Source organism: Drosophila bipectinata, chromosome 3R (genome assembly GCF_030179905.1).
Source record: "Drosophila bipectinata strain 14024-0381.07 chromosome 3R, DbipHiC1v2, whole genome shotgun sequence".
NCBI lineage: Eukaryota > Metazoa > Arthropoda > Insecta > Diptera > Drosophilidae > Drosophila > Drosophila bipectinata.
In genome coordinates this window covers 7,024,811-7,049,037 of record NC_091739.1, presented here as the reverse complement: position 1 = coordinate 7,049,037, position 24,227 = coordinate 7,024,811, and the positions used below count along the sequence as shown (strand labels likewise).

The 24,227-nt window shown below is 41.8% G+C and overlaps 2 protein-coding genes across 3 annotated transcripts; both read left to right on the top strand.

Moving 5' to 3' along the window:
- Positions 1-867: 867 nt before the first annotated feature.
- naz (nazgul) lies at positions 868-10,656 on the top strand. The gene is made up of 5 exons (XM_017246786.3): positions 868-1,111; positions 2,716-3,368; positions 3,663-3,726; positions 10,059-10,205; positions 10,282-10,656. The coding sequence occupies exons 1-5, from the start codon at positions 1,011-1,013 to the stop codon at positions 10,526-10,528; spliced, it is 1,212 nt and encodes a 403-aa protein (XP_017102275.2). The 5' UTR covers positions 868-1,010; the 3' UTR covers positions 10,529-10,656.
- A 6,088-nt stretch (positions 10,657-16,744) lies between these two features.
- On the top strand, positions 16,745-24,052 carry PKD (serine/threonine-protein kinase D3). 2 transcript variants are annotated; one of them, XM_017246675.3, is made up of 8 exons: positions 16,748-17,061; positions 18,291-18,759; positions 19,658-19,802; positions 20,051-20,188; positions 20,276-20,460; positions 21,326-22,313; positions 22,433-23,170; positions 23,233-24,052. In XM_017246675.3, the coding sequence occupies exons 2-8, from the start codon at positions 18,634-18,636 to the stop codon at positions 23,427-23,429; spliced, it is 2,517 nt and encodes an 838-aa protein (XP_017102164.2). In that variant the 5' UTR covers positions 16,748-17,061; positions 18,291-18,633; the 3' UTR covers positions 23,430-24,052. The 2 variants fall into 2 exon arrangements, with proteins under 2 accessions (XP_017102165.2, XP_017102164.2); XM_017246676.3 differs by lacking the exon at positions 23,233-24,052 and having other exon boundaries at positions 16,745-17,061; positions 22,435-22,689.
- The last annotated feature ends 175 nt before the right edge of the window (positions 24,053-24,227 follow it).

The window sequence follows — 24,227 nt, the reverse complement described above, 5'->3', positions numbered from 1 at the left end:
CCAACAGCTATTAAATTGTAATTAAAATTTGTGGCCACAAAGTCTGGTAGCTCAAAAAGTAATATATATATGTATACAGAGGGATAAAAAAGGGGGGATTTAAGAGAGGAACCCACTGGAAGATTAATTGAATTACATTAGTCTGAGTTTCCACATACAAAAATATGCAAACCAAATGCGTAAGCCGCAGAAAAAAATGAATGGAAAAAAACGAAATAAATACACAAATTAAAAAATGGAAAACGCGTGTAAATAGCGAGCAAAATTTTCCCAACACCGACCCTCGCACGTTCCTTTTATTGCGGCCTGTGCAAATTTTCACCTAACCTTTATTACGGCGACAGGTGAGAGGACGGAGGAGTGTTGGGGAGAAGAGGTCAAGGGGAAGCTAGGGGAAAATCTCGCTATCTACAGCCATCTCGTTCTGGTCCTCATTTCGTATGCCGCGCAACAAGCATTTATGTAAATTGAAAATATGCCGGTGACATTTCTGGGGGGGTCTGAAAAAATAGACGATGGCAGCTAGGGTGGACATTTAAATTCAATTGTCAGCGGGATCTTCAGCTCTGCTCTGGAAATCAGTGTCCAAATGTAAGAGAGACCACCCCCACGGTAATCACTTGATAAATTCACTATTTGGAACTTTCTAGAAGGGCAAGATTTCTTAGCGATACCGGCATTTCAATTAATAACTAAAATAGGTTTAACTCAGTTTTGCCTTTATTTAATATTTAATGTTTAGAATATAAGTAAGCTATTTCCCTGTTTTGAGGGATCACTGTACTCACATGAATGACCCATTCTGCTGGCAGTAATAGCCAAGCAATGAGAATTTATACTTATTACTTACTATTCCCGGTCAGTTCGCGTCCAACAATTGGGCAGTGCAGACGACAGACCACGTCACAGATTCGCAGATTCATTCATCAATAAGAACGGCGGCAGGAAGAGAAAGTGCAGTGAAAGAAAGTGACCAAGTGCATTCCAAAGGCGGTACTAAAAAAATCGAAATGATGGAACGACTGCTGACCATGTTCGAGCAGGCGGATCCCTTCTCCACGTGGTGGCCCACGATAGCAGCCCTGGCGGTGGGCATTGTGATTACAGTGCGGTGAGTGCGATGAGTCAACGGAAATGGCTTCTTCACTGCCCCGACCTATGTTTTTTTTGGGAGGGGGTGGTATAAAAACTTTCGGCCCGGACACACGTAAATAAATGTCGCAGCAGCCCAGCAAAAAACTCCCCCTCTTGCCAGTCGTGAAAAGTTTTTAAGTGGATTTCATACAGAAATGTTGGAGTGGCCGAAGGGAAAGAGCTTGATGCAGAAGAGACCCGGATAATATGTAAAATCTAAAGATTATTTTCATTTTTTGTAATACCCACTACTCTTAGAGTATAGGGAGAATAAGTTATCAGAACTATGTGGTTGGATTTTTTTTTAGAAAATAGTATAGTTTGAAGCTCTTAGTCTCATCGATTCAGGTTTTAAAAAATATTTTAAAAAATAATTGTATGTGCCCTATTTTTGATCTTATATCCATAATCTCTAGTTAAAAATTTAGTTAATTTTTCCATGCCAGGGTACCTAATAGTCGCTATTCAAACAGAATTAATTTTAGTTATTTTTGTCGCGGTTTTTGTGACCCCACACTATCTCGGGCTTGCCAGTTGCAGGTGTTAGTATAAGCCGGAGATGCGGAAACGGAAATGGCTGCGACTGCAATATGGCATTTTCCCGCCCTTTCGCTGTGCCACCACCAGGACCACCTCAAAATATTTACAAAGTGGATTTGTGCAAGTTTGCTTCAAAGTAACTGAAATGCCAAATGAATTCCGAAATGAACGATGGGATGCGAAAGTTAGTAAGTGCCAGGATAAGTCCCCGCCTAATGAAGTGGAACAAATCGCGGAAAGAAGACTGATAGAGAAAATAACCATCTGCCAAATCTAAATTAAAGTATGTTAGCTGATAGTATTCCGCTGAAAAGACCAATTTTATTTAAAGTCCGCAAACGAGCAGTAAAGTGTAATTTTACTAAATACGTTTCCCATTTAGTCATGCGAATCGAAAGAGCCGAATACTAATTGGCCATATAGAAGTTTATTTAAATTGGATTTTCACCCAATTTGTATTTTTAGTAATCAACAAATACGTTTAATTGGTAATGATTATACTTTGTGCCAGACTAAAGGCTAAACAAACATTGCCTGAGGCCTAAAATTAAATAAATTAACATTCATTGTTTACACATGAGCTGAAATTATTGAACTTGCAAACATTTAAGCAGGTTAAGTCAGGTCCATATACATATGTCCTTAGGCGACGTGCAGTTTCTCAAGCCGATTCCATTAACGCCTATCAATAAGCCAAGCCCCCATACCAATGATCCACACCATTTTCTTGTCATTACTGTTAAAAAAAGCATATAATATTATTTGGAATAAATCATATTTTAAATGAATAAGGAATGGCCTCTTAAACATACTCATCGTTTAATATCTAATTTAAATATACTTTATTTTAATATTTTTGGTCTTTAAAAGTTTTAAATAAATAACTTTTTAGTTATTAATCATAGATAGGTTATAAATATCTCTGTGTATACCCACACGCGACATGGTTGTACACCGTCATTACCTGTACCCATAAACCGCAGAACCACCCATATTCTCCTCTCCCCATCATCTAATCTGTATCCTTTACCCGCATACCAGGACCATAATGAGCGGCCAGCGCTGTCCGAACGACAATCAAATCAAGGAGCAAATTGTAGTCGTGACCGGAGGAAATAGTGGCATAGGTTTCGAGTTAGCCCAGGCGCTGGCGGGCCGTGGGGGCAGGATAATTCTGGCCTGCCGCAATCTCCAGGCCGCCGAGCGGGCTGCCACAATTATCAAACGGGAGCTGGGATGTCGGACCCCTCTTACTTCGCTAGACGACGACGACGATCCGGCGGATAGGTATTTCGTGGAGGCCCGCTACTTGGATCTGTGCTCGTTTCGCAGCATCCATCACTTTGCCTCGCGCTTGATGGCGGAATTCGAGCGCATCGACATTTTGGTGAACAATGCCGGACTGGTCTTCGCCAACACTGAAGTGCCCACAGAGAATGGCTTCGAGCGTCACAGCCAGGTCAACTACCTGGGCCCATTCCTGCTCACCCAGTTGCTGCTGCCTCACCTGAAGCGCTCTGAGCAGGGCCGCATCATTATGGTATCGGCCCACGCTCATGCGGCGGCCAAAATCGATTTCGACGACCCGCTGAACGTCGGCACCTGGGCGGTCAAGTTCCACGCCCGTGACGCCTTCGCCCACTCGAAGCTCTGTGTCCTGCTGGCCACCCGCTGGCTTGCCAAGGAACTCAAAGGTAATAATTTTAGTGGTAATGGCAACTGTGTTCGTGGGGGATCGTATGATTTTCTTTAAAACTTTATTTAACTAACGTTGCAGTCTTAAATTGAAATAAATTCATTTGAAAAAGTTGCTGAAAAATCCTCATGAAATATGAAACAGCCTTAATTCTTTAAAGAAATGTCCTCCCGTGGCGTGGAACATTTTTGCATAGCTTGCAGTGTAAATTATTGAAGCATCCCCTGCGATAAGGTTGCACATTCAGGGCTTTTAAGAAAAAACCGTCGTAAATCCGCTAATTTCCCCACAGGTACCTCGGTCACGGTCAACTGCTGCACACCCGGACTAGTGCGCGGAACTCGCCACCTTCGCAAGTAAGTTTCAGCCCAATTTCAATCAGAGAAATCTGGCCACCAAAAGCCAACCAACCTAACCAAAAGGAGCCCGCAGCCCAAATTGAAATTCAAACGAACCCGGAGCAAAGTGTAAAATGCGCTGCAACTGAAACTTTAACTTAATTTTAAGCTCATTTCGTGGCCGCGCCAAACTTTTGCACTTTCATTAAGCAAAGCGAGTGTTTTCCACCATCCATCTCTTTTGCTTTTTTATACTCTATCTCACTATGTAGGTGTATCTCATGGCAAGTGTTTGATGTCGGCTGTGGGTGGTGGGGCTGTGGATTGTGGAGTGGGGATGAGTAGTTTTGATGCAATCAAAAAGTTGCCAAGTCACTGGGGCGGGGCTTGCCCCTTTCTTGGCAGCAGCATCAAGGTAACATTTGACGCCGAAGGCCAAATTCATTTGAAGATTCCAAATTATTTGAAAAGTGGCAGCCTAAATGCCAAGATGGAAGCATCCATTAGAAAATGGAACTATTTTCTTGCACAATGGGGTTCATATTGTAATTGGTTTTCTTCTAATTGTTTCATTAAAACAGCTTGAATCTTCAGGATATTAAATAGTCCAATTAACAATAAAAATCTAGTTTATCCCATTTGATTCATGGTCATTTCTGGCTTATATTGATTTTCACTTGGCCAACATCCCTTGGCAAAAAAAAATATTTCTCGCTACAGTTTCAGAATCAGTAATCTAAATGTTTCTAAATTCGTTTTTACGGCATGCAAATTAGTGTGGGCGGTTGGGGGTATTAAACAAAAACCAAAGAAGGACATTTGCACAATACACAGAAAAGGATGTGCAAACACGGCAAACAGTTGCAAATTGCAAAAGGACCGAATGCTGGGCAGCAACAACAATTGTCATCAACAGCAACATCGGCAACATGAGCCCGAGAAAACGACAACAGCTGCAATGAACTTGTGCCCGGCCCCGCCCACATCTCATCATCAAATGCAGATGAGCTGCCATCGAGTGGCACTCTCCGCCCATCCAGCTGCGGAGCCAACGAGCAGGGATGTGCCAACAAAAGTGAAATGCGGTAATTAAAAGTGGCCAAGTCAGAGACGCGGGTCGTCCGCAATCGAAACGGCAAAGCGGCGGGTCAAGCTCTGGCTCTGGCCTGGCTCTTAGCTCTTAGCCCTGGACCCAGTTCTCCGGGTCAACTCCGGCCCGCCAGCCCGCCGGCCCGTTGTCCCGCCACGTTGTCCGTTTGAGTTATGACCCAGACACACAAACCCATGCACACCCTGCGGTCCGTGATGGTGACAGTTGCCTTTGTTAATGTTGATACTAACTGTTGTGGCAAACTGGCCGGTATTTCTTTTTGTTTTTTTTAGATTTTTTTCTACATAAGGATTTATTTTTTTTTTTAATTAAAAAACATTTTATATTTAATATCGATAAATCTAATATTTAAATGCTATGACACTTAAAAACTTTTAGGTACTAAAACCAAAAAAGATGAGTTACATTTATAGTCATTTCAAAATAGTCTTTTTATCAATCTAAATCTCCATTTTTTTATAACTTTTCTTAAACTTTGAATTATTTAATTAATAATAGCCAGAACAATCGCACAGGACATCTCTAGCTGGCTCTATAAAACTGCCAGAACTCTCAGAACCAACTCTCCCGACTATGAGCATGGCCATGGCCCAGTCCTCTAATGATGGGCCAGAATTAATGCGAAATTTATTGATGCTCACTAAGCTGGCACAAAAGTTTCCTCTTTGTTTTTCTTTTGCCTTCATTTTTTTTGGCAGTTATAAATTAGAATTTTCCGGGTAAAAAGCGGGGGACTAGCTGACCCTGAATGCGTAATCATTTCTCAGGAAACACATCTATTTGCAGCTGGAGACTTTGAATGAGTTTTGGGAGAGGAAATCACAGATTTGTCTATGTATTTGCTTGCTCAAGCGCTTAAATATCCTACCCAAGCTTGTGATTGGGCCATTTAGCGCCCTTTTTACTAAGTTTCCAGCTGCCTTACATCATTTTAATTAGCGAAGCATTAAATATCTAAGAGATATTGAGGATTACTTTATTAGAATGTACTCTGCTAGCTTGGGTGAGGTACACATGTAAATGGGGTAACCACAAAGCCCTTTTAGGGAGAACAATAGGTGGACACGATTCACACAGTCAAGTACAATGGAACAGGTGCTCAAGTGTGTGGCACACGCACGAACTCACAGATACACAGGCGCACAATGGCAGTTGTTCACACACGAACAACACGTACAACAAATTACACAATTCAATGGCAATAAATGATGTAAAGTAGAGAGTGAAACGGGAAAAAGGCCCAGATTTAGATACAGTTGGCCAGATATTCGTCCCTTACTCCCTGCCGCCTTGTCGTCCTTCCAAAAGTGGCAAGCATAAGTTGAGCTGTCACAAGCCAGAAAAGCATAATCCATCATAGGCACAAATTGTAATGTCTGCATACATATGTACAAGTATAACTACCGGATGGCGATGCCAGTTTCAGAATCTGCCAAGGATTCCTTTCCACTTCCACTCCCCAGACCGGCCAGAAACATTGTTAACATGCGTCATTACAATTTGCAAATGCCATAACAATACTCGTACAGCGGCAAAAAGTGGCCTGAAAGTGGGCAACGGCACAAAGGCAGGCACGAAACAATGAAGGAAATCAAATGCCTTGGCCAGCGTACAAATCATTTCGACATAAAACGCAGCACCTTGACAGGTGGATGTGGAATGGAGACCAATGTGGCCATAGGTCCTGCTCCTATTTCCGTGGAGCACGTGACCTAGACCAAAATCCAAAAAATAGAGATGAGAACTGAGAGAACCAAATCTCATCCATTTAGCCAAACACAAAAACCACCTTTATTCATGTCTGTTTCTGTCATATATTGCTTTTACGACCTCTTGTTGAGCTCTTAAAATTTTAAGCATTGTTTTTGAAGCAGAGTGCATATGCCAAAAATTGCTCAATTTTGTTGTATTGTAACAGGCCATTCAAAAGAGAAAGCCAAAACAAATTCAACGAAATAAAACACATGCCCACCTCTAGGGCAGTGGCCCAGAGCCCGCCCCGAACTTGGCCAACTGCTGCGGGCAGCGGCAATAAAACAGCAAATGAACAGCGGAAGCAACATCAAGTGGCTGTAGGTGAGCGGAGTGTGAGTGTGTGTGTATGAGTGTGTCCGTGTCAGCCAAGTTACTGCACGGGCTTGGATGTAAGGCAACTGCTTCGTGCACATGTGAAGTACACTTGGAAAATGAATTTGATGGATATGCTATTATTTTATAGTTAACTTTTTGGAAACAACAGTAAGAATATGCTTTCTCTATAGTTATTATAAGTATCTTTTTATAAAAAAGTGTATTATTTTTAAAGAAATGTTACCTATTTAGCGAAATCTTCGATAGTTTCCAAGTGCTTGAGGCTAACATGCAGTCACTTCCTGTCCATCGGATGTCTCCCTGTTGTGCTTTTTGCTGCTGCATTTCGCTACATGTTTTGCCTTGGCTAGTAGATATTCTTTGCACAGACTTTGTAGCGCCAAATTGAACTTTTGTTGTACATCCCCCCTTTTTTTTACCTTATAGCCTTTAACTCCCTCGCTTCCTCTTCTACATTTCACTATAATGTGTATGGGTATGCCAGAGATAACTCTGACTTTCGTTGGCAACTGCAAAACTGCTGAAGCAGCTGTCAGTCTCATCCATGTACGGCCACTCCTTCGCTGTTGCCGCCCACTTCCTGACACTCTGGGATTTTTTGCTGCCATTGCCATTGATTGAAAAACTGATACCTGCTGGGCTTTAGAGATTGCGGCTCTTATGCTTATCATCGGGCTTCGTTTATACTGTGCATCATCTTGGGGAAAAGGTCAGTGGTGGACGGCGAATCAATGCAGATTTATTGCGGCCTTTCAATATCCTGATAGTTTAACAATGCATCACTTATCCCTGAAACTAGGATTTGCAACAAACCAGTAAAGCATAAAAGCTGCATGAATTTTAAGAACAACTACAAGTGGCTAGACAACCTTATATATATTTTTTTTTGAAAGTTGACCCGTAAACACATAAAAGAGACCCCCCAGAATTCCCATTAATACGTAATCGCCTCTAAGCACTTAACCCCATCGAAACCTCTTACGCTGAAATGGCTGTCCAATAAAAACAATTAACCTAGCGTATATGCTATTAATTCTGACCCTAGAGCAGATTCAATTTCCGCTCGTGGACCATCTATTGTGGTATTAAAGGAAAATTCTTAGCAAAAAAAAGCATGGTCTTTTTCTCTGAAAGCCGTTTTGCTGCGCTTTTTCATTTGGCTCGCAGCACATTCGCTCACACCCTGGCCAAATACAGGCGAAAGATTTTCCAGGTTGGTAGAAGCAGGTGGTGCAGGTCGGGGTATTAAATGAACTTTGCCCTGCTGCAGCTTAGCGAGTCAAGCGAAACTTTGCCATGCTACCACCCACTTTTAAATCACAAGGTGTGAGTATATCAGGCATGTCGTGTGCGTATACGCAATATTAATGCCATTCAAGCAAGAACGGCTTGTTCAAAAGCACAAATTGCATAATAATCACCATGAAGCCATTCATGAAATTCAAATAGAAAATTGAACCTTATAATTGTATAGAGAAAGGAAAGCAAAGTTAGTTATTCTAGAGAAATCTTCCTTTTTCTTTGTCTGGGAAAAACAGTCTGTGTGATTCAGTTTAATTAATATTCCCTAAGGCTTTCAGCCTTATCCCAGAATTTAATATATGCACTCTTGCAAGTAGCCCGATATTTTTTTTATTTCCAAAACAACAATTAATCTAAGGAGTAACCAGAGAGTCTAAGCCACGACCTGCAACATGCATTTGTTTTTATTTCCCCGATCTGCAGCCATCTGCAGCCCCTGCAGCTTTCTGTGCACTTTAAAAATGCAACCAGTGGTGTGGGTGTGGCAGGTTGAGTACAGGGGGAACTGGTGAGTGCAAGGACAGATACTCGTATCTATGAAAACGCTGGCGTAAAACGATGAATGGAATCAACACCAGCCTCGACTCATGGCAAGGATTTTCCAAGCAAAGCTCCGAGGGCTGGGAATGGTTTCAGGGGGCAGTTTCCTGAATGGTTCTAAGAGGTTGTAAAAGGTTAGGGAGGAAAAGACAGGGTCAGATCAAAAACATGCACACTTGCACTAAAAAAAGTCTTCAGGAAGCAAAACCTAATCCCGTATTTTAAAGGACACTTTTAATCTGCACTTTTGTGTTTCTGCCACGACTGCGTGTGCAGTGTGGGTGTGCGTACTATGAAATGGATGGAAATGAAAAGCAGTTAATGCTCAAGTCACGGAAAAAGCGTAAATGGAAAAGTTAAACGCATTAATTATTTATTTATCGTTTTATCGTGTTCAAGTGTCGGTGAACTTGCTCACCGTTCATCGTTCGTTGCCCGCCCGTAAAGACAAAAGGAGAAGCGGAGCAGGAAGGACATAACAGGAGCGAAACGAGGGCGAAAAACATTAACAACGACAGCTAAGCAAATTGCGCGCAAGTTCGTAATCCTTCCTGAAAAGGCAGCATCAGTGGCAGGAATAAAGGCCAGGGTGGGGGCCAAAATAAAAAGGGCGGAATGGCTATTCCACACAACTCGTCGGGGCTCAGGCGGTGGGCTTGGCACTGGCCCACGCCCAACCGGCGAGTTGGCCAAAAGCTGGAGATCAACGCTTGAGCGCCTGAATTCAATGGAGGACATCTGCGTGAGGTGCCCTCCTTTATTGGCCCAATCGAAATTGTCATTAAAACAATTCAACAAAAAGACGCTTTAAAGATTTTGTCTCAGTTTGTTGAAAACTTAAATTGGACAGGACTCTGCTTTGCATATTAAACAGAAACTTGAACAATAAATTCGTTAAATATTAAGTTTCTGAATAACTCTAAAGTTTTGAAAACATTTTGAAGTTTGTTTATTAAAATTGTGCGGTCTAAGCAATCAAGTTATTTCAGTTACCAGTGGAATTATTCAATAAAATAAGAATAGAAAGGATGCCTTTTGTCTTACTATATATATATGTTTTTACGGCTTATGTGATGTGGGTAACACAAAATATTTATATACAAAATACTTTAAAATATATAAAATAAAAATTAATAAATATTTTTACCAGCTTTCCTCAACTCTTTACTAATACAGTTCTGTCTTAAAATTTTACAAGCTCTACGAAGAGTATCTCTCTTTCCAAAATTCCTTCCCTTCAAATCGCTTTGCCCAAACTTACAATGGCCTCGTAATTGGTTAACTTTTGATTTCCTCTTCCATACAGCTCCCCCCTGATGTCAGCCATCTGCGTGAAGGTGGTCACCTTCCCATGGATGTGGCTGTTCATGAAGAACGCCTACGAGGGCGCCCAGTGCGCCATCCGTTTGGCCACCGATCCGCAACTGAAGCAAGTCACCGGCGAGTACTTCAAGTGAGTTGCCGTGGCCACTTCACTGCAGTTTTTGGCCACTTTTTGCTACATCCCTTCTGCTTTTTGTCCCTTGCAGTGACTGCGAAATTGCACCAGGTTCGGAGGCGAGCCAGGATAAGGAGCTGGCCAAGAAGCTCTATATGCAGACCGTAAAAACTCTCGAGAGTGTTACTAAGCTAACGGTGGACAAGGAGGCGCTGGGCATGGAAACGGAGCCCGAACTGAGGCTGGAGGCTCCGGCAGCAGCGGAAGCGGAAACGGAAACGAACCATGGCCAAGGAGCAGGAGAAGAACGAAAGGAGGAACAGCAGCCATTGGAGTGATTTATGCCTGGCACGCGGTCTGCCGTCTTCGGGGACTCCAACTGCCAACTGCAGCGTCTATTTGCATTTGGTTTAACAATTGCCGCATTAGGCAGCCTCCTTCTCGCTTAGGAGCGCCTTTTTATGGGTCTGCAATTGCAACGGCAACTGCCAACTTACACTTACACTCCAAAAAACCATCATTGAAATCGAAATTTACCTTTGCAAGCTACATACCTTAAAGACTCTAACAATAATCGACTTGTTATTCATCAAAGTTTCATCTAAGATTTAAAAAAATAAAGAGAATCGTCCTAAAAAGATCTTTATTGAATTTTATGTATAAAATTTCAATCTTTTTCTCAAAGTATTTTGTTTTAAGCGTAGCTAAGCCGACATCAGCTCTCTGACTTTATGTAGCCCCATTCCCGGAAAATAAATGCAACTTTAATGGGCGAGCAGTGAAAATTTGCTGAGTTTGTACTTTTTCTCACACAGGATGTGCTTCGGAGTCGATGGGACGAACAACAGGCTAAATATGTTGCCGCTTGTGTCTTTGATTTATTTCCAATTTAAAATTCTTTCGGTTCAGCGAGAATCCCTCCCAGAACCTAAAGGGACAGTCTCAAGCAATTTGCGTAAATAATAGAAAAGAGAGGAGTGTTTTTAGGGATTTTAAAGGGAGAAAAGTTTCCTTTGTAAAGCCACTTGAAATTATTTCCATTATTTATTTTCCAAAGGGATTTTTTGGTTTCACTAAAAGGATGAAACTTTTTAGACAAATGTAATTAGTTTGGCCATTTAGCCACACCCAATTATGAATTTAACTGAAGTGCTGCACTTGAATAATTATGTTTAATTGAACTATACATAATTCTATGACATTCGTTAATAAACAAATATGTAATTTAACTAAATAGTTATTATTTTAAATGTGTGCAAAACTAATTATACAGAAAAAGAGAACAGTGGCTTATCAATTAGTAACTTTACTGTCGGTTTTATTTAGGCATTATTGCAATGAATGTATTTTTGTCTTATAAGCTAAAGTGGGCTCCTTAATTGAATAACAATTATAGAATTCTTTGCCTTTTGGTCTTTAAATGTCGAGCAGAATTCACCAGCGACAGTCGTAAATTTTGAGAACCAAACCCTGGCAAAAACCATTAAGACAGGCTTGAGTGGAGAGGAAAATAAGCTAATTGCAAAATGCCTTTCTTTCCATCTAAATTTGGTCTTTCCCCAAACCCTATATGCCAAAATGGCAACGCGTGCCAACAAACTGTTGATTACGAGCCACCAACAACAAGGACTACACACTAACACAGACACATAAACTGGTACAAACACAAATACAGATGCGGATGCGGATACGGATAATTGTCTATATGTATGGATGTATGGACAGAAAACAAACCAGAGATGCAAGGCCAATTATTTTTAGTTCAGCTAAAACCGATTTCTATTAGAATGTGTGTACATTGTACAATGTGGGGCTTAGAAGAGGACATGGCAATGGCAGGCAGACGTGGCAGAGTCATGAGAAACGGTGCGGTGGAGCAAGACCCGCCTTGTGAACAGGACACATGCAACTGTCTCGACGCAGCCCCGCTTTGTATGCTATGGAAAATCTCTTTATTATATTACGTGCGACGCTTTTGTTGTCAGTTGGCAGGCGGCACACAGTCGCAACAACAAAAGCCGCCTCCCCTCTGGAAAATCCACAAACTCCCACCCACCCATATACACGCCCTCTCCCAGCTCCCAGCTCCCATCCCCACAAGCACTTTTCCCAGCGCCATGTGTTGCTAGAGCAATTTTATGGTTCCCTTTTCGAAGTTGCTTCGTGTGACTGGCCCAGTTTTTTCCCCCAGTTCGCCCCATTTTCCGCCTTTGCGAAATGAAAAGCTCCTGGCGTGGAAAAGCGATTACGTTGGTAAAAAGCTTTACGTTTCCGGTTACCTTTCCGCCGTGGCGTGTTAGCGTAATATGCAGTTTACGCGCTTCAATTTTTCTGCCAGAAGGGGTTTCCTAAAGCAACCCCTTGCACCACATACGTAAAATGTAATATTTTTCTTTGAAAACTTATTTTTGTTACAGTGCATACAGAGCTTTTGGGAGCGAGATTAAGCAACAGTGGCCATTGAAACTTAATTCTCTTCACTTGACTCTCTTTAATTTAAATTAATATCTCTTAAATTTTTCTCAATGGGGTTTTAATGGGAATTGAAATATTACGTATACGTAAACTAAATACCGTTACCACTACTTTTAACTTTAAGCTAAACTAAAAAAAAAACGTATTACAATGCTTTTTTTTTTTTAATTTCAAAAAAATTTTACTTATACGTAAGAAGCAAAAAAATAAATATTATGTATACGTACCAAACATAAATCAATGTAAATATTACGTATACGCAGCAAAAAGAAAGTATATGAGAAAAACAACTGCAAGTAAAACTACATGTTGATAATACAAGTAATTTTTTTTTTACCTGCAACAGTGTCCTTAAAAATTAACCTCATTTTTAAACCTGACAACCCTGTGATATGTTTGTTTTTCTGCCACAACTATATCTCTTTTAGCCAAATTCACTTGCCTCTCTGTATTACAACTCGAAAGCTTTTAAAACACCTGTGAGAAAGCTCGGCAACAGCGGCTTTCACCTTTGCCTCTGATGTAAACAAACGCCCAAACAAATTTGAGAAGAGTAAATAAACAAATTAAAAGTCAAAATAAAATAAAATCAAACAGAGGAAGCGCGTGGAGAACTCCAAGAATTCGTTAAGTGATGCGGTATTTGAAATCAGACAAGTGAATCTCATAGAATATATGTTTCTCCCGAATCTTGTTCAAATTCGTTTGAATCGCACTGGCGGTGAGAAAGTTCCCGAGAAACTCAGTGGAGAGTGTCAGCCCGAGCCGACTTTTTGAGAGTTGAGCTCGGCATTTTGTTTGGGTTTCGCCTTTGCCTTAGCTGCTTTGGTCTTGAAAACGAGCCTTCAGTTGTGTGGCGACCGTGGCAAAGTGCAAACGTGCGAAATTCCCTCGTTAAGGTTAACGACAAAAACGCAAACCAACGTGGATATCCACGATGCTGCCACACAAGTAAAGAAAAAAAAATAAGAAAATATAAGGAAAATACTACGACTGTCTCACCCACACATACAACTGGGCAAATATTGAAAATTCTAAGGAAACTCGCCCGGAGAAATGGGGCACAAGTGAAGGTGTGTGAGTGTTTATGTTGGTATCTAGTTCTCTGGGCCCCGTAACCGTGTGCATATTAATTATTCAAATTAATTGCAAGAATTTTTCAACAAGTCTGTATATATATTTTATATGTATATTCGTGTGGCACTATTCGCCAAGTGTTGCATCTTAAATGGGTGTAAAAAATAATCGACTGAAACTCGGGCAAAGTCATCAAGTGACGCCATTCGCATCTGGCGCAGAAAAGAAATTAAACGAAATGAAATTTCCTTGAGAAACACTAAAATTTTAAGTGTCACACTTGGGCTCCTTCGCAGTTTCCTGTGCTTATCCTGGCTCTTGTTATTATATCATCCTGTGAATAAGTGGAAGTGAAGGCATTGTTGTTCTTGGCTTTGTTGTTTATGTACTGCCGTGTTTTTTGTTTTTGTTTATAAACGGAATACATTGTTTTTTAATGAAAAACTGTGGTTAGTCGAAATCGTTACACAATGTTATATCATTTATAATTATGAAAAATATATATGATATGGAATAATTATATATTCGGTTATACATATAAGTAATATATACTTTGTACCAATTTTTGTATATTTTGTACAATTTCATTTATTATCTTATTTGAATATACACCCAAACTATTAAAACCCGGGTAATGCTGGTAAGTTCTTTATCTTTTTAGTTCTCTAATCAAAATAAATCATTTAAATTACTGAGGGTCCTGTTTACTGAGCGATCCCTGTGCCGTTGTCCTGCCAAGCTCTAATGCAAATGTTTGTCTGCGCCCGCGCCTGTTAACATTTATTTGCTCCTTTCGCCAGGACTCGCTTGGCTCGTTTGGCGTCCGTCCCGGCACTTGGGATAGAAAAACAAACAAACACACACTCCAAGTGCTCCTTGGCCTTGATATTTATGGCCGGTGCGTCAGCCTGTGGCACATACACTTAACATGGGTTACCATTTGCCATTATCGCCAGCTCATGCCCCTGCTCCTTCCCTCTGGGTGAGTGCTGGGTGATTTCGAGTGGGCTCCACCCCCAGTGGAATTTGAACTTGTCGTGGCATCATCATAGCATCCCGTTCTAGCCTCGCTTTCGTTCTCGTTCCCAGATTCGAATTATTATCACCTTGCTAATTATCTATCGATGATGATGATGCTGCCATTTGAATGCGTGCTCAGTTCACCATCCCCTCCAGACTCAGCTCCAGCTCTAGCTCCCCGTTGCCCTGTCGCTTTCGGGTCGCTTATCAATAAACACAGCGCGCGACTTTTGCGTCGCCTTTGCCTATTTGCATTTTATTTCGCCCTGTGTTTGTTTCACATGAGAATCGAGAAATCTAATAATATTCCAGCAAATAAACATGTGAGTACGAGTACCACAACCTCGCAACAAAAGCAACAAAAAACACAACGAAATGAAAAGAATACAGCACCCGATAATAGAGCGGGGGGCAGAAATAAAAACCCATAAAAACCCAACTTTCAACGAACTTTTTATTTGGCGACCGTCCTTGGCTATTGTCGCAGATTCACTTTCCACTAGAGCTGACTTCGTGAGATCCAATATTTGCTAGATACATAAACTCAGTTACCTTTGATATTATAGTTTTTGGAAAAGCTCTTATAAATATTAAAATATAAAAAAAAATGTTGAGTTATAAATTAAAATACAAATTTAATATTCTGTTTCTGTAGTTAACAAGCTCAATACACAATTTTCTTCTGTATCATAGGCAATGAGCTGTTCCATTTTATTGACCATTTAATAATCTAAAAATATTCCCAAATATTTACTTATAATTTAAATCACAATCAAAACGAGTAGTGACGTTAACAGTGCGGTCTCAAGAATAAACGATTGTGTTTTCCAAAATTTAGATATGTTTCCAGTTTATTTTTTTAACAAAACTAAACAGAGCAATATATGATTGTTGATACAGTAGAGCTGATGATAAATCAAACATACAATACAATACAATACATAAAATACATATTATTTGAAGAAATATTTTAAGTACCTCCTCATTATTATTTTCATTATTTAAAATTCATTGTTTTAAAACAGCAATTCTTTATATTATATTTTTTAAGATTAGTCTATATAGTCTTCTATATATTAACAATTTTTTAAAGTCCAATAGATCCATATTTTTGGCATGAAAACTTTCGCACAACTGCTGACTGTGGGTGTATGTAAACTTTTCTCCGTCATCTGTAAGTAAAACACCTTGGCCCTGAGGCTGGCTAAAGGTAACGGGAAAATCGCTTATCAGACACACGACAGGCCCCAGACCCAATACCAATACCCACACACTCTCAGATAGTTTCAGGTAGATTCTTGGACAGCCTTGACAATGACAGCCAGCGTAGAAAATGGGCGCTAAATGGGCGCGTTCAATGCCGAGCAATAGAACAGAAAGAAAGAGTGCAAAAAGTCGTGTAGAAAGTTCTTAGTGGGCGCCGCGGGCGTAAGGGAAAACGGGAGAGTGCTGCCGTTACCCCAAACAAACAAAGGAAACAAACAAACTGGGCAACAACGAAGAAACGATGGGCAAATGGGCGACTTGTATGCCGGGTCGAGTGCTTTGGTTCATGGCTCACACTCACACACATACACCCGTCGCGAAGACCCACTCCCTTTCTCTCTCTCTCTCGGTTTCTCGAGGTCTCTCTTTCTTTCTCCGGCTCTGTCTTTCTCTATAAGCTTGTTTACACTGTAAGAAAAGTTTTGTTGCGAGTTTGGGGACCTGATTTCCTAGTACAAATTAGTACAATTGAAGCTTATGCGCAGGTTATATAAAATATAAAATAATTAATATATTAATAAAGTTGTTAAATATTAAGAAAATCAACAGCTTTTAAGAGAATTATTTTTCTCCAACATTTTTTTTTAAATATATAACTATTGGTGTTTTTTTTTGTAGTGCCGCAAAACGGGTTTTGAGTGGCTTTTGCGCTGGCCTGGGCTATTGCCACCAACTACTGGGTCTGGGTCTGGGTTGGCGTCTGGCGCTGGCTCTGACTCTGACTCTGGTTATGGCACCGAGATGGGGACTGGGTCCCTGGCATCGGCAGCGAGTTTGCCAGTCAGTTGGCCAAGTCAGTTGCTCTTTTGGCTTAACAAACTCAGAACGTGCCGCGGCGAGGATGGCAGTGACATCAAATTGCAGCGCATAGAATAATAGAGAACGACAGCAATAACAAAACCTCAATAAAAACAACAAGAGTGCTGGCCGTAAAAACAGGGCCAAGAAGAAGCTTAAGCTGGAGAAGAAGTCGGCTTAGTCACCATGTCCAATTGGCATCCATCGGATGCAAGACAGTGAAAAGAATCTCAAAGTGTGTATTTGCTTAATAAATTATTAACAGAAATTCGCCGAGAGCTTTCCAGAGGCTAACTTTGGCAGCTTGTTGCTTATGTTGTTATGTAAATGTCAAAAGTATCTCAGTATCTCATGGATACCGTCGAGTATCTTAATATCTGCTGTGTCTGTGTTAGCCTTGACTTTAGGCCTCTGCGCTGCGTCATTTGTTTGTGCTCCAATTTCTGATATTTCTCGTTTATTTTATCGGTTGTATCGGTTTTTTTTAAATATATTTTTCTTTTCTTTTTGCAAACATTTGAAATCTTTAGCGGCCTCCGAATCCCACAGAAAAGCAAAACACCGCCCCCTCTGGCGCTTCAATTGAAATTCAAAACGCACTCAACTCCCAGCTGCGACTTTTGACTGATACACCTACTTATAAAATCCAGAGGAAAAAAGCCGAGAAACAAATTTAGAAAGTTGCTTGGCCGCCGCTCTCCAGAGTCTCTTTCTTGGCTTTCATTTTGCTTGTTGTTGTTTTTCAACATTTTTCTCTCCCTTTACATCTCATGGCATTCCTTTCATGGCCGGCACATATTTTCCGTCATGATTTTTTAATTATTTTTTAATGTCTCACAAGCTTGAGCGCACACACTCCATAAATGGGTCACACACAGTCAGCCAGTCAGGCAGTCAGGGCACTTCAAAATAATTGGAAAGAATTCAAATCTCCCCGCCAGTTTCCCAGCCTTTTTTTATCTGTCTAGATTTTCTCATCGCAATTAGCAACCAGTTTTTTGTATATAAATATAATGACGGGTGTAGTGGGTACATATGGCCAATGGAGGGCTACGTAATCCCAATTGAATCGGGGAATTGATTGGCGGATTATTTATGGCTCCATTGTCTCAGCGATTCACGCTCCATGACCTAACTTACTAAGCCACAAATCGATTAAGATCATTTCAAATCAGTGCGACGAATAATAATAATCGGAAATATTATATTTTTTTGAAAGAACCTTTTTATTGAAAGTTTCATCAAATAGGATGAACTTTTACCTAAATCCTTATGGTCTCTTTATGGTCGAAATATTTATTTATTTATATACTGAATAAGAGCATAATAACTACTTGTATAAGGTACATAAGAAGAATATGTAGTTTTTGGTTTTCTTTTATACCAAATAATAATAGCCAATGCAATAAATGAGTTTACTCATACCTGAAAGATAATCCTTTGCCACTGCTTTTATTATTCCAGATTGCTTTCATGAACCGCCGCCGGTGTGGAACTGTATCTGTTTCATATCTCAGCTGGATCGTGACCGACAGGAATTCTTAGACCACAGAGCCAAATTCAAAGCTCAGCCAAAACATAAAACTTACGGTCGTCCTTGGCATTTGGAATAACAACCGGCGACAGGAGGGGGAAACTAGCTCGAGGAATCAGAGTAGGCGAAGCGGAAAAGTGGGATTTTATTGGCTCCCAAGACAGGACGAATAACAGTGCAACCGTGGCCCATCGAAACCACACCACCTCCAACGGCAGCAGCGTCGGCAGCGGCAGTGGCAGCGGCGTCGGCGTTGGCAGTGTTCCCGTTATAATGGAGGGTCCTGAGGTCACATTCCTTTTTCAATTCGGCAGCGTTCGCGATGCAGTTTGTGTGCCCGTTACCGCTCTGACGCTCAAATCGCTCAAGGATATGGCCTGCGATTTCATAAACACAAAGGTAAGGAACCTTACCATCTGGTGACCCATTTTGCCCTTTTGCCATTTAGTTAATTATGCAAGACCCGTCCAGTGGCCATGTCAATAGTTAAATATTTTGACGGCAGTCGGAAAGCGGTCAAGTCAACATACGGTGGGCGTTCTTGGCCAACGAACTAAAAGAGGTTCTAGGAAAATATATGTTTTTTTGCAATTCTGTAATGCTAGCACGCAAAGCCTAGAAACTGAGTAGCACTAAAGGATGGGCGGATTAATAAATGTATGTGTACACAATAATTGCTTTATTTCATTAAGTAAGTCCGCCTTACAAAGGCATGGACTCATTTCCGTTAGGCCTGTCCCCTCACGGGGCGGCTATCCATGGCCAATTCAATTAACCGAGCCGCAACTGGTGGTGTTCCGCACTTCCATAACCATTTAACACCCCTACCCGTGACAGCTGCTCCTGGCAAGACTGCCTTCCGGTCTCCCCATCGTTTGGGTATTCACGTCGGCATGCGTCTAACTTTGGTCAAGTCCATGGTGGTGGTGTTGTGGAAATGTAATTTGGTCTGTCCAGGATCTACGGCTCCGGGAGCTCTAAGTGCCTGCTATTTCACTATAATAGACAGCCTCGGAAAATTAACTTTCACTAATTCCCACATTGTTGCAAAAGAGTACATTAAATGGCTTACTTTTAAAGTCAAAAACTCAAACTCAAATATTTATTTTGAAATAACAAATCACTCAGTTATTTATCGGCCAATATCAGTCAACTTTGTTGGCCGAACGGATCTTATCGGGAAATCAATTTAGATAGGAATATGATATGATAATGGGCCATATGCAAAAATGAGCGTTAAATGAAACCATACCGCCAATCGTTAGCGGAGTTCTCATACGTTTGTGTGCCCTTTCAGATACCGGACAGCGGGCTCACGTATCTTTCGGAACGCATTCTGCTCTTCGTCCACGACTACAGCTCCCCGAATGTGCTGCACATCATCAACTCGGCAGCGGAGGTGGTGGACGAGACCCTCGTGGAAATCGTGCTGACAGCCAGTCGTAAGAAGCCAACCTCCAATCTCGGTTTTTCACAATTACTCAAATAATAATTGTTTGTTTGTTTATAAAGCTTTCATATTAAAACTTATAAATATTCCTTTCTTAAAAAAAAAAGCTTAAGAACTTTTAACTTCATTCAAAAAAAGTTGTTTTAAAGTTAATGAATCAAGAAATTCGTAAACCTAATATTTAAATTTTCAAATATTAGATTTATCAACCGAAATACCTTATTTTTTCTTTCTCTGCAGCTATCCTGTATCCAACCTCCGAGATGCCGACACTAAAACCCCATAGCTTGAATGTGCATTCCTACAAGGGACCGACCTTCTGTGATTTTTGCGGCGAGATGCTTTTTGGTCTGGTGCGTCAAGGACTCAAGTGTGATGGTATGTGCATGGAGAACTGTCACCCAAACTAATCCCTAACCAAGTCCAGAAACAAACTAACGCCCGCAAAACACTTCCCACCCACAGGATGCGGTCAGAACTATCACAAGCGATGCGTGGTGAAAATCCCCAACAACTGCAATCGCTCGAATGACGCCACTTCGAGGCGTTCCTTCACGCTCCAGGCGCCCCGCAGTCCGTCCGGCAGCTCCCAGCAGTCGCTCCTGTCCACGGAGGAATCAACTGGACGGAACGATTCGAGCAGCTCTCTGGTAAAGCGCATGTCGGACCTTATGAATGATATTATTAAGAATTGACAGTTGCCCCCTCCCATGGCGTGTATCTGTGTGAATGCGAGTGCTCGTGTGTGCGTGCCTGTTGCGATTTAGTGAGTAAGGGTGTTGGTTGACAGTTTCCGGTTATCCTGCGAGTATTTAAATTTGTAATTATCCTGGCATTCTCGTTTACTTTGTATTATTTTCATGCTTTCAAAAATAAACTTTTATTTTGTTCACATTCAATGCTTTGTCAATGCTCTTTTAAATACTCGTTGGGGGATCCAAACTGGGAATATAAATAGCACAGGATGTGTGATGAATAAGGTCCTTTTCAATTTGAACCTGTCAAAGTTTGCATAAAGTTTGCACCAACTTGTATATAAAGTTAAAAATAAAAGTTTGAAATGCACAATTAATGGCAATTTAATTACGGAAATAACATTGCCAATAATTTATTCATTATCTATCTGCATTCTCATATACATGCCTGAAAAAGTAACTATGAGAGCTTAATTGTGTTTTTAATAATAACAACCTTGATAATACTTTTCATTATTTAAAAATAGGACATTTTAAATGTTGTATATTACATTTTTGGATTATGAAAATGTCTGTATAAATATCCATTGTATTTTGTTAAATCTCAATTACATTACGGACTGAACAATCCGCATCAGCGGGATGTTGGCACTGGGCGAGGAGGAGGCCGGAAATATAATCCTCTGATAGTTGAAAAAAATTCCCCAAATTAGAAAATTAGTTTCACCCACTTACCCCCTCTCCTGGGTATACCCAAAGCAAATCCATCTCCAGTGACCCACCGTTTGCTAATTAATTTTTTCCCCTCTTGAATACCCAGAATGTACCCGGTCGCCATCAGCGCACATATTCGTCGGGAAGCCGGAACGGACTGACCGTCGTCCGGATACCGCACACGTTTATGGTGCACACCTACGGCATTCCCACCGTGTGCCAGGTGTGCAAGAAGCTGCTCAAGGGCCTCTTCAAGCAGGGTCTGCAGTGCCGGGACTGCCAGTACAACACCCACAAGAAGTGCATGGACAAGGTGCCGCAGGATTGCACGGGCGAGGCGCAATTAACTCAACTGCAGATACAGGCTGGTGGCAAGGAGCGGGATAACTTCTTCCGCGAGGAGTTCGATGACAGCGACTGCGACGAGGGAGCGAGCTCTGGAGCGGATTACGGGAAATACAAAACAGCCATGGCGGGTGGAGTAAACCTGGTGGCTGGACGGCCTAGGGAGGCACCCAAAGCCCTCACCAATGCCCACAATTCACCACCAGAGCTGGTTAATGGCGGTCTGACCGATGACTCCAGTACGAGTGGAGACACCAGCAAATCGAGTGACGGTCAGTCCGAACAATCACAGTCGTCGGCCTCCTCCTCGCCCAGTGCCAACATCCCGCTGATGCGGATTGTTCAGTCCGTGAAGCACACCAAGAAACGCGGTGGCCAGGCCCTGAAAGAGGGCTGGCTGGTGCACTACACATCCCTAGACAAGGCAGTGAAGCGATACTTTTGGCGGCTGGACTCCAAAACTATTACTTTGTTTGTCTCGGAGCAGGGAAGCAAATACCACAAGGAGCTGCCGCTGGCGGAGCTCCTTTCGATCGAGAGCCATCGCGGGGATCCCGCGCCGGAGAGCAACTACTGCTTCGAACTACGTTTGCCAAACCTCAGCTATTTCGTGGGCCAGGATCCGCTGGTAGGGGCCAAGGAGGAACAAGCTGTCCGCTTGCCACCGCCGGACAGTGGCATAGGTAGTGACATTGCTAAGAGCTGGGAGACCAGCATCCGTCAAGCTTTCATGCATGTGACCAACACACGTAAGTAACATTTCTGACATTTTAGTTAGACAATGGTAGATATCATTGACACAAGTCTTACTTTCGACAACTCTATTTTTAAGAAATTCAAATGAGCTCAAATCGCTTTCTTTCCGCAGAGTGCTGCGAGTCGGAGGAACAGGTGCAGGACATGGGCCAGCTGTACCAAATCTTCCCAGACGAGGTCCTGGGCTCCGGGCAGTTCGGTGTCGTATACGGCGGTGTGCATAAGAAGACGCAGCGCGAGGTGGCCATTAAGGTGATCGACAAGCTACGATTTCCCACCAAGCAGGAGGCGCAGCTAAAGAACGAGGTGGCCATTCTTCAAAATATCTCGCACTGCGGTGTCGTGAATTTGGAAAGGATGTTTGAGACTCCGGAGCGTATATTTGTGGTCATGGAGAAGCTTAAGGGCGACATGTTGGAGATGATACTGTCGCATTCACGGGGAAGGCTCAGCGAGCGTGTGACCAAGTTCCTGATAACCCAGATTCTTATCGCCCTTAAATACCTTCACTCGCAGAACATAGTCCACTGCGATCTTAAGCCGGAGAACGTCCTGCTCTCCTCGGATGCGGAGTTTCCACAAGTGAAGCTTTGCGATTTCGGCTACGCCCGCATTATCGGTGAGAAATCCTTCCGGCGTTCGGTTGTCGGCACTCCGGCATATCTTGCTCCGGAGGTGCTTAGGAATAAGGGATACAACCGCTCCCTGGATATGTGGAGTGTGGGTGTGATCATCTATGTCAGCCTCAGTGGCACTTTTCCCTTTAACGAGGAGGAGGACATAAACGACCAGATCCAAAACGCGGCCTTTATGTACCCACCCAATCCCTGGAAGGAGATTTCCTCTAATGGTGAGTCTATAGCTCTGAGGAGACTAGAAATCATTTTAATACAATTTTTATATTTCTTCTAGCCATCGACTTGATCAATAACCTGCTACAAGTGAAGCAACGTAAGCGGTACACGGTGGACAAGAGCCTCCAGCACTACTGGCTGCAGGACAAGCAGACCTATCGGGATCTCCGCACCCTGGAAACTCAGGTGGGTGGCGGAAGGTATCTGACCCACGAGTCAGACGATATCCGCTGGGACTGTGCAGGCGACATGTGACCTGGCTGCGAATCAGAGTCCGTTTTCAAAGAGATTCTCGCTGGCGCGGAGCCGGAGATGACCTGTATCACCGACGTCACCAACACGACCTCCACCAGTAGTGACACAAACAACACCACCGACAACTATCGTCCATCCCCGGCGGATTGCGCCGGATGTCACCGGCTGTCCAATTGCGGAGATTCTCCAAAAACGGAGCCCATGAGCGACAGGGCCCTGAAATGGATGCGGTTCCATCTTTGCCGGCACATCAAATAGCAGTACAACCATATGACTAGTTCTAAGTTTATTCTATTCTCTCTTATCTGCTTTTCGAACACATTTTAAAAACTGCTAACACACAAATTTTCAAAACTAAAACTCTTTGTGCTAAATTTTTCTCTAGAATCAAAATTAGTCGATAGCTTTAATCGTTAACCACCTAAAGGAAACTCTTATGAATAACTCTACAAAAACTATACCACAAACTCAGATGTCTTAAATATATATATATGTATATTCTATATATGTACGTGAAGCTCAGATCCAGTTTAGAACCAATTGCCATACGACAGACTAAAACACCAACACAACAAATGGCAGAGAAACAACACAAAGCTAAATAAACAATGCTTGATAATTAAGTTTTAAAGGTGTTTATATTACAGTACATCAGCAATAATGGTAATAGGTAAGGCAAATATTATCACTTTATACCACAGGAAATACATACAAATTTCTGTGGGTAAATTTAAGGTAAAATATTTTTAAAAAATTTAGGTGTCTAAGAAAATATTCTCGCTGTTGAATTTCTTTAGG

Coding starts and splice junctions, on each gene's coding strand:
- naz (XM_017246786.3), top strand. CDS start 1,011: ATGATGGAACGACTGCTGACCATGTTCGAGCAGGCGGATCCCTTCTCC. Junction 1,112..2,715: donor GGCATTGTGATTACAGTGCG/GTGAGTGCGATG, acceptor CCCGCATACCAG/GACCATAATGAGCGGCCAGC. Junction 3,369..3,662: donor GCTTGCCAAGGAACTCAAAG/GTAATAATTTTA, acceptor ATTTCCCCACAG/GTACCTCGGTCACGGTCAAC.
- PKD (XM_017246675.3), top strand. CDS start 18,634: ATGGAGGGTCCTGAGGTCACATTCCTTTTTCAATTCGGCAGCGTTCGC. Junction 20,189..20,275: donor TCAAGGACTCAAGTGTGATG/GTATGTGCATGG, acceptor TCCCACCCACAG/GATGCGGTCAGAACTATCAC. Junction 20,461..21,325: donor ACGATTCGAGCAGCTCTCTG/GTAAAGCGCATG, acceptor TTGAATACCCAG/AATGTACCCGGTCGCCATCA.